Here is a 10,671-nt window from a genome sequence, read left to right on the forward strand (position 1 = left end):
GCTGCATTTGATACGGTCGATCACAGTATCTTATTACACAGACTTGAACATGTTATTGGGATTAAAGGAACTGCATTAGGCTGGTTTAAGTCATATTTATCTGATAGATTTCAGTTTGTTCTTGTAAATGAAGAATCTTCCTCACACACCAGAGTAAGTCATGGAGTTCCTCAGGGTTCTGTGCTTGGACCGATTCTTTTCACTTTATACATGCTTCCATTAGGTAACATTATTAAACAGCATGGCATAAATTTCCATTGCTATGCTGATGATACTCAGCTGTACTTATCTATAAAACCAGATGAACCCAATAGGTTGGTCAGACTACAAGCATGTCTTAAAGACATAAAGACCTGGATGACTCAGAACTGTCTGCTTCTAAATTCAGACAAAACTGAAGTCGTTATCTTTGGACCTGAGCGTTTCAGGGAGAAATTGTCTAGCTATATAGTTACTCTTGATGGTGTTTCCTTGGCTTCTAGTTCTACAGTGAGGAACCTTGGAGTTATTTTTGACCAGAATTTATCATTTGACTCGCATATAAAACAGATTTCTAGGACTGCCTTCTTTCATCTTCGTAATATTGTTAAAATCAGGAACATCTTGTCTCAGAGTGATGCAGAAAAACTGCTCCATGCATTTGTTACTTCAGGATTGGACTACTGTAATTCTTTATTATTGGGCTGTCCAGTGGTGTAGTCTACCTTTTTGAGGTGGGTATACTGTATAGTTGGCCAGTCATAGGCCCGTGGTACCAAACTAGGGGTCGGGACTCAGGACCCTCGGGACCAATAGTAGCCCCTTAATGCACGCCGTACCTCCAGTGGTGCGCTGTAATAGTCATTGAAAAGTTAAGTACCATAGTACTACAATACTATGACATAACACAGGGCTTTTAATAACGCACTACGACTTGGTCATTACCATTCTGGTAACAGCACATTTATAATGCTGTCTTAACGTGTTAAGGGACAAACATGTTTGTGGGGTCGCAGCTTTGCACTTACCTGCCCCTTGCATGCATGAGGGACAGGATGAGGGACATCATAAACTCACTTTGATTGTGTGGACTGTATGCTGTGTATCTCAGTGGCAATGGGACTCCCTGTGACACTTAATCTTTGTACTCATCCCTCATAGAGCGAGGCCTAACAGAGTGATTGTTTTAAAGCAGCAGAACACCATCACATCTTGAGACAGGTTGTTTTATATATTAATATATACACAAGGGCTGTCAGAATTAATTAATTGTAATATATATATATGTGTATTACATTCGTTTATATATGTAATATACATAAAAAAAATATATATATATACACACAGATCCATTTTAGTTTTCCACCTTCCACTCCTATATGGCGCGCTGTTGTGCGTTAGAGAATCACCGCTTTCAACTAATACAAAGAAGAAGAGTTTCTATGGGACGTTATTGTCAAAACACTGATAGTGAATCCCTGGGAGATTGATTGACTGCCGCAATTTCCGAATGAATGCTATTCTGAAGTGTTGTCGTTGTATTGTTAAATTATAACAAGGCTTCCATGAGAAGTGGTAGTTGATGAAACGTGGCTGTGCTATTCTAAATATTGAAAAATGAATTTTAAGTGGGTATACGGAGCATTTTAGGTAGGTATACGGAAATCCCCCAAAAAAAGAGGTGGGTATACCGTATACGCCGTATACCTGCGTTCAACTAGACTACACCACTGGGGCTGTCCCACATATTCTCTGAAAAGCCTTCAGCTGATCCAAAATGCTGCAGCCAGAGTTCTGATGAGAACTAACAGCAGAGATCATATTTCTCCAGTTTTAGCTTCTCTTCATTGGCTCCCTGTTAAATTCAGAATAGAATTTAAGATTCTTCTCCTTACATATAAAGCTCTTAATGACCGAGCTCCATCATATCTTAAAGATCTCATTATAAGATATTTTCCTAACAGAGCACTTCGTTCCCAAACTGCAGGTTTACTTGAGGTTCCCAGAGTTTCTAAAAGTAGAATGGGAGGCAGAGCCTTCAGTTATCAGGCCCCTCTATTGTGGAATAAGCTGCCAGTTTGGGAGGCAGAGCCTTCAGTTATCAGGCCCCTCTCTGTGGAACCAGCTGCCAGTTTGGGAGGCAGAGCCTTCAGTTATCAGGCCCCTCTGTGGAACCAGCTGCCAGTAAATGTCCGGGAAGCAGACACCCTCTCCACTTTTAAAACTTTCCTTTCTGATAAAGCTTATAGTTAGGGATGGCTCAGGTGATCCTGAAACATCCCATAGTTAAGCTGCTATAGGCCCAGACTGCTGGGGGGCCTCATCTGTCACACCTTTCCTCACTTTACTCTATTTATGTTTATGTGATATTATTGTGGTCATTAACTCGTGTTTCCCTGTTCCAACAGATATCCTTTGAATGGTGTTACAGTGCCCCCCCCCCCCCCTTTCTGTCTTCTCAAACCCCAGCTGGTGGAGGCGGATGGCCACCCTTCCTGGTTCTGGTTCTGCCAGAGGTTTCTTCCTGTTCAAAGGGAGTCGTTTCTCTCCACAGTCGCCTCAGGCACGCTCAGGCCGGGAGATTGGACCGAAGAGAAGTTTCAGTGCCATCTGTTGGTTTCCTTAGCTAAGAAATTGTTTTTGAATTGGCTCTATATGAATGAATTTGAGGAGACATTTTATACCTCATTGTTTAGTCATTGAAACATCTCTGTCCGCTATCCAAGAATCTTTATTGTCACTATGCAGGCATAATGAAATTTTGTTCAGGAGCTCTTGGCTTAGAATACATGACACATTGTGCACTGAAAGGGTTTCGGATCCACATTGCATCATCACACGAACGCCTGAAGCTGAACAGGCTTTCTACACACTGAAAACAACAGCTATGTCTCCACCCACAACGCATGTAACAAATGTGTGGCAATACTTCTTAAAATCTAACATCACACTGTAAGCAAACGGAACAGCCATGAACGGCTGTTTTTAAGCACCTTCCTCCGCTTATTTCAAACTGTGAATGTAAATACTGATAATGAAATGAAAGCAGGAACAAAGAATACTCTGCTTATTTTTGAGTAGTTTAAAACTCTGGTAAGGAGCTTTGTCCAGTGTTCTGCAGGCACTGTAGATTATGCAGTGAAGACTTTTTTTATTTTTTTCCTGCTGTGACCCACTAAACTGCACACTTTTTAAAAAAAACTTTTATCATTATTTTTATTTTTTATGCATCATAACATTGAAATTTTAATATTTTCTATTCATTAGTGTTTGTTTAGAATAGACGAACAGTGAAAACACTTCAGGTCAACACTGCATCATCTTAACACTCAGACTGATTTAACATTGAAACAATGTTTGTGATGCAATATTTAACTCAGTTTTCTTTCTTTTTTTTTTTACCCCAGTTCAAAATTCAAACAACTGGGGTAAAAAAAAAAAAACCTTTAGTGGTGAGACATATTTTTTGACAAAAAACAGGCGAGTTTTACACATTTTATGGCGTGAAAAAAGCGCCGTTTTACGTCAGTCTATACAGCGAGGGCCTCCTGACCAGCAGGTGGTGCTACTATCAGCCGCTGTCTGATTTCACACAGAACCCGGCCCGCTTGTACTTCCGGTACTGGATGTAAACAGTCGGAGCTCCGCCTCTGGACACAGCTGTTGGAAACATGACCAAGCTGGAGCTGTTGAACGTGTTCCTGAACGACAGGCTGACTGCAGCCGCAGAGGAGATCTTCGGGGCCGTTAAGGACACGGTGGCGGGCTACCAGAGCGAAATCCTTCGCTCAAAGGAGGAGAACGAGCGGCTCAAACGGCTCCTGAACGTCGCCATTCAGCGGCTTCTGTTGCAGTCAGGTGAGCGGCCGCGGTTGGTGGGCACACGCCATCTTCACTGGTAGCCACGCTAAATGTCGTCCGAAACAAGACGGGTGAAATCTGTTGGTCACTGCCGGTGTTAATAAACCGTGATCTGCTGCAGGTCACATCCTGCTGTAGCAATGTGCGCCAAGGTTTTTACGGGTTTAAGGATTGATGGATTCAGTGCATTTCCAAAGCAGCAACATTACCTTTGGCATCCAGCTGCAAACATACTGGCCACATCTGTTGTAAGTTGCTTGGTACAAACTCATTCCCTCGGTGTTTCAGCTCGGAGAAACTGCGCTCTCAAACACGTGATTATAGAGTTCCAAGAAGAGAGAGAAAAAAAAAAACTGCAGATTTCAAAGAGATCAAACGATACAACAGGAAACTATGGAGCTAAATCAGTCTCAATTTTCACAAATGCTCAGGACAAGATTCACACATGTATTTCTGATGCACACACAAATATAACCTGATTTACAAACGGCTTCTGGTCGGTGGACTTCGCTGCATTTGTGTGTGAATTTTGAGACTCCCCTGACTTGCCTCAACCCACAAATGTCTTCTTTTTTTTTTTTTTAATAAACACGGAATAATCTGCAACCGATATCTTCCTTGTTTTAGCCAATCATAAGAACGCACGATTTACTCATTAGCCAATCACATTAAGCCATTCAAACCGCGCTAAGTGCATGTGAATTTCAGTCAGTTCAACATGGCTTCCAGCAATGGCAGCGGAGCGCTAAGTGAAACATCTCATTCAACATGTTTGGCTACCTAATCCCCTTGTTATGAGAAGTTGTTTAGTTATTAATCTTAATCAGTTTAATTGTGCAACTATCAATACAAGCCAGCCAGCTAAGCCAGTGAGCTACGCTAGCTCTTCTGCATGCCAAGAGGTTCAGGCTAGTTTCTTTCCACAAAGTTGAATTTCTTGAGAATAAAGTGACTGCTTGACAGGGTCTGTCGCCCCGAGCCGAGGCAGCAGCTCCGGTCTTTGTGCAGTTATTGGCCCGGGAGCTGGCCTCGGCCCCAAGCCCACCAACAGAGTATGCAGCAGTCAGGGCTGGAGGCAGTGCCACAGTAAATGTAAATGTACTTTATTTCTACAGCCCTTTACAGACAATCCTTCCGGTGTACCAAAGTGCTTTACAGCAGGTAATAAATAAAGAGAAGAAGAAGTAAAAACAAATAAAAACAGTAAAAGAACACCAAAAGCAATAAAATACAACAAAATCGAATAAGATAAAAGTGTCATCATACTACTGGGTATTAAAAGCAATCCTAAATAAGCAGGTTTTTAGCCTAGATCTGAAGAGGCCCAGGTCAGAAATAAGACGCAGCTGGACGGGGGCTTATTCCAGAGCCTGGGGGCAGCTTTGGGAAAAGGCTCGCTCACCCCACGGTTTGTATTCTGACCTGGGCACTTCCAGCAGAAACTGGTCTGCTGACCTCAGAGCTCTACCAGGACTGTTAAAAGCTCAGATAAATACGACGGGGCGAGGCCGTTAAGAGCTTTAAAAACAAACATTAAAAGCTTAAAATCAGTTCTATAAAGGACAGGAAGCCGATGGAGGGAGTTAAGAACAGGAGTGATGTGCACACGTCTGTTGGTGTTGGTTAAAAGACGGGCAGCAGCGTTCTGCGAACGTGTTACAGCAGTTCTGATTAAGCCTCTAAAAGCTGACAGGCCCTGTCAAGCAGTCACTTTATTCTCAAGAAATTCAGCTTTGTGGAAAGAAACTAGCCTGAACCTCTTGGCATGCAGAAGAGCTAGCGTAGCTCACTGGCTTAGCTGGCTGGCTTGTATTGATAGTTGCACAATTAAACTAATTAAGATTAATAACTAAACAACTTCTCATAACAAGGGGATTAGGTAGCCAAACATGTTGAATGAGATGTTTCACTTAGCGCTCCGCTGCCGTTGCTGGAAGCCATGTTGAACTGACTGAAATTCACATGCACTTAGCGCGGTTTGTTAGAAGAAAACGTTATATCCATTTCACCAAAACACCCCACTTTTATTATTCTTAATTCGGTTCTTCTTTCCTGCCTGTTGATAACGTAGTATTGTGCGTGCGACAGCATCCTGTAGGGCGGCGCATGCGTGCGTCGGTCATTGATGTTGAGCCACACACGGAGCTCACTGTTTCTATTTCTGTTGACAGTAAAACTGTTGAATTGGATCCGAGTCCCTGTTTTTCATTCCCGCACAACACAAGCAGAGGAAAAAGTAAATCGGCTCCCACATTGTGTGGGTTATGATTGGCTGAAACAAGGGAGATATCTGATTGGTTGCAGATCATTCCGTGGTTTTTAAAAAAATAAAAGACATTTGTGGGTTTGACGCAAGTCAGGGGAGTCTCATAAATCGCACACAAATGCAGCGAAGTCCACCGACCAGAAGCCGTTTGTAAATCAGGTTATATTTGTGTGTGCATCAGAAATACATGTGTGAATCTTGTCCTGCGCATTTGTGAAAATTGAGACTGATTTAGCTCCATAGCAGGCAGCTCATCATTCAAAGCTGCATCAGCAGAGCAAATGAGATCAAGCTGTAGCAGTCAGAGGTGCCCAGCACATTTTATTCAAAAGTCTTAAAATGTAGAGTGGAAGGTGAATCACTTTATTACAGAGACCTTGTTTTTCTTAATCGGCCAATATAACCTCCAGTCGTAAAGCTTGCTGTGTTAAAACATTTCTGATAAAATGACCTACTGGTTGATAAGGCTTTGCTGAGTAATCTCAGGTTTGTGCTTTATTTGGAACAGCTCTGAAGAACTAGTTAACATGAGTTAAAGGTCCTATGGCATGAAAATAAATGGAGGCTTTTATGTATTTTTATAGGCTTTAGTGGTCCTCTAATACTGTATCTGAGTTTTTTCCCCCAAAATTCTGCCTTGGTGCAGAATTACAGCCAGTCCCAAAAATGAGCTTTCCTTAGGATCCTCAGAATGAGCCGTTTAGTGGGGGTGTGGCCTTACTTACGCCCGTGGTACCTTGCGCAAATGTTTTGTGAATCGCTATGGCACGTAGATGGCACGGCAGCCTTATGCCATAAAACTAGCGAAACCTGTTGATATGAGCTTACTTTGACAATATGACGAACTAGTTACTGAACAACTCTCCTAACACAGTCAAACATCAAGCAAGTGCTACACAAGACACAGCAAAAAAGGCGTGCGTGAAGGGGAAAGCAGGAGTGAGGATTTCTCAGCTGATTGCTCTGGTTTGCAAAGATGCACGTAGCGCGAGTCATTTCAATCAGGGGAAAGGCAGATATCGTGCGCGCCATAACACCAACAGCAGGACGGCTATCAAAACAACAAATAAGTACACAACACTCGCGTTACAGTAAATGAGGTGTCCACTTGCATACCTCATGCTATTTACCGTTACATGACCGAGCTATTAGCTGCAGAGCTAATGACACAGACAGACTGACCGTTTTGACTCTGGAACCATGAATGAATCATTATCCTGATGCACTGAATTTGCGGATTCATTCTTCTTCAGGAAGCTTGAAGTAGGGGGTTTTGGTCTAAAATGAGCGAGCTAACCATCTCATGGGCATGCAAACACCTCCAACAGCCCAGTTGGCAGAGATAAGAGCTTGCAGATGCTATTAGCTGCATAGCTAACCGTTAGCTAACGTTAGCTGCTAACGTTAGCTGCTAACGATACAAACCCTTTCCTGTGGTAACAAGCTATGTAACTATACTGTACATACAGGAAAGCCACACAATAATAGAGCGTTAAATGACTTACTCGGGAATGAGATCCTTCCCCAAGTAAGGGGACGAATGGAGCAGGAGATTGACAGACGGATCGGTGCGGTGTCTGCAGTGATGCGGGCTCTGCACCGGCCCGTCGTGGTGAAGAAGGAGCTGAGCCAGAAGGCGAAGCTCTCGATTTACCGGTCAGTCTATGTTCCTACCCTCACCTATGGTCACGAGCTGTGGGTAGTGACCGAGAGAACGAGATCGCGAATACAAGCGGCTGAAATGAGATTCCTCCGCAGGGTGTCTGGGCTCTCCCTTGGGCTCTGTATTAGCCCAAGTTCTGGAAACATTCGTCTGTGAAACATTTGGCGCACACACAAATCTCTTCGGTTCTGTCGTCACTTTCCCAGAAAAAAACAAAATCTGTCCACTGGCTCTTTAGAGGTTCTGATGCAGGAGCTCTAAACAGATTTTTTACATCGATATACAGCGCAATGAGCCGGAGGCACGGGAACACATTTTCGGCAGGGGGTGCTGTTGGTGGGTGGCAAACTTTTGAACGGGTGGGTCTGGGGGCCCTCCCCCATAAAATTTTTTTTTTTTTTTAGATGCAATTTCCTGCATTCTAATCAATTTTAGGGCATGGCAAATCCCATCTGACTCACTCCGTCAGAATCCACCAAAGAGTTGGTACACACAACACAATCATTTCTGTAGCAATCAGAATCAATGGTAGCAACTCATGAACTCGCTCTTGCCAGCACTACCTACGGCACTGAAAATAGCAATTTAACACAAAGCACTCGGCGGTGCTATACATGAAAATAGCATAACCCAATGACTTGCCAGAGGTGATGTTCCTGTTCCCACGACACTCTCTTCAGTATCCTGCGAAGGGCTAGCAGCAGTGCTAACAGGGATCACATCAGTATCAGCGGCAGCTACCTTGTCCTGACGCTCCAGTGCTTGGTATTCTTCGTCCGATGCGTTGGGCTGTGGATTACTGATCTTCAAAAGTTTGGGATTGGGGAGGCTTTGAAAAAAAGACGAAATTCTCTTCTGCGACATGTTTGCTACTCTTTGCTACTCTTATTGAAACGTTCTACTCAGCGGGCTCGCGGGTTTTGTTTCGAGGAATCTCAATCACGTCAGGACAAAAGAAAATCTGATTGGCCACACAACAAATTTTATTTATTTAAATATTTATTTATTATTTTAAGAGCTAAGATATTGCCATCCCACTTCATGAACACAATATATCATATTAGCAGAGCGGAAAACAACAGTTTGAAATAAATAAATACATAAATAGCCGTAGCTTTATTTTCATGTCAGTTTCGAAGCTCCGCCACCAGGGGGTGCTGCCGCACCTCCCGCACCCCCAGTTCCCGCGCCACTGCAATGAGCTGGCCAAAGAGCTGTGGGCGGGGAAAGGCAGTTTATTGGCTCTGGGTGGAAACAACCTCCACGTCATAAGAGGCGGCTTTCCCGATCAGGCCATCTGCATGGTCACATTTCCAAAGGTGGAGAACAATTTCCAGTGCATGGTTTAGGTCGATCGTCATTTTTAGCCACTGGGGGACCGCAGGCAGGCTAGAGGAACTCATATTAATGTTAAACAACCTTAAAAAGTGAAAATTTCATGCCATAGGACCTTTAAATGAAGATTTCATGATATGTTTAACCTGCTCTCCACAGCAGGCCCCAGATCAGTTTGTCAGAAAGCACGGGATAACATTCCCTTTGAAATGCTCCCAGGATGACGTGATGTTTTTCACCTCTGCAGATCCTCCCTCTGTCCAGCCTCAAGAAGACGGGGAATCAGAGTGGAGAAGCAGCGTTGAGCTGCTGCCACAAGTTAAAGAGGAACCAAAACTAAGAACCACCCAAACAGACTGTTTACAAGAAGCTGGAGAGTGTGGGGAGGACAACTTCAGTCATGTTGAACTGCAGGGGGTACATCCAGAAGCAGCTCGGAGTGAGTCCCCACCACCACTAACCCCCACACAGATAAAGACGGAGGATGCTGGAGAGCCAAATGAGAAGCAGCAGCTAGCCAGCAGCTTGTCATCACACATGGTGGTTCACTCAGAGTTCAATGCAACTAAGAGCGACTCCTGTGGCACGACTGCAAAGAGGAGCAGGCCCCCAAAGACTGCGCAGCAGGTGAAGGGCCTGCTTTGCTCCAACGGAAAAAAGAGCACGCACATACTGCAAATCAAGAAGGTGAGATCCCCCAAGCTGCCTCTATCATGCTCCTCTCACCCAAGCCAGAGCATCCAGAGGTGGCACAGCTGTAAAGAGTGCGGCAAGGGCTTCAGCTTTGCCTGCCAGCTGGAGGTCCACATGCGCTGGCACACCAAGGAGAAACCATACAGCTGTGCAGTGTGCAGGAAGAGCTTCACCACTGTCAGCATGCTGAAGAGGCACCACCGCATCCACACCGGAGAGAAGCCCTTCCACTGCAACGTCTGCGGAAAGTGTTTCAACCAGTCTGCACATCTCAACACCCACTTCAGGCTCCACACCAGAGAGAGGGCCAGCTGGAATCGATCACCACAGTGCAAGTGAACCACATCTGGCAGCATCTGTAAACTCTAAAAGCCTTCAACCAACCAGAGTTTCAGCTCAAATACTGTACAGAGATGGTGTTTGTGATTGTTGTGAAATAAAGTGCTCCATGAAGATTTCTAGTCTGAATGCTTTAAGTGGTTTAAAAGGACACTTTTGGACACTTTGTCTGCCATGGGCGAAGCAAGCACAGTTTAATGACGTTAAATGTTGTGTCCCCGTTTCTGCTGCTTGAGTGAGCGTGCAGCATTTCCAACTCCCTTTGTTAAAGAAAGTTTGAGTAAAACAGCTGTCCTGCAGAAAATATTCAGACTGTGGGAATTTAAACTTTGACTGAAAGCACATTCTTTTTACATGAGCGCTATTGTCCTGTCATTAATTTTTTAAAAATAGGTCCCCTCTTTTAACCTTAGTAACATGTCCAAACAATGTTTTTATGTGTGAAGAGGTAACTTCCATGCAAAATCAGCCATCAGTGCTATGGCTGAGGATTTTTTGCTTTGAATCTGCAGAGCACCACCCAAAGTCTTAGAAA

The 10,671-nt window shown here is 44.0% G+C and overlaps 1 protein-coding gene across 1 annotated transcript; it reads left to right on the forward strand.

Annotated features, from left to right (window-relative positions):
* The first annotated feature begins 3,593 nt into the window (after positions 1-3,593).
* On the forward strand, positions 3,594-10,252 carry LOC142377958 (uncharacterized). The gene is made up of 2 exons (XM_075462294.1): positions 3,594-3,837; positions 9,352-10,252. Exons 1-2 carry the CDS (start codon positions 3,651-3,653, stop codon positions 10,134-10,136), a joined length of 972 nt encoding a protein of 323 aa, XP_075318409.1. The 5' UTR covers positions 3,594-3,650; the 3' UTR covers positions 10,137-10,252.
* Positions 10,253-10,671: the final 419 nt, after the last annotated feature.

This window comes from Odontesthes bonariensis, chromosome 3 (assembly GCF_027942865.1).
Source record: "Odontesthes bonariensis isolate fOdoBon6 chromosome 3, fOdoBon6.hap1, whole genome shotgun sequence".
Taxonomy (NCBI): Eukaryota; Metazoa; Chordata; class Actinopteri; order Atheriniformes; family Atherinopsidae; genus Odontesthes; species Odontesthes bonariensis.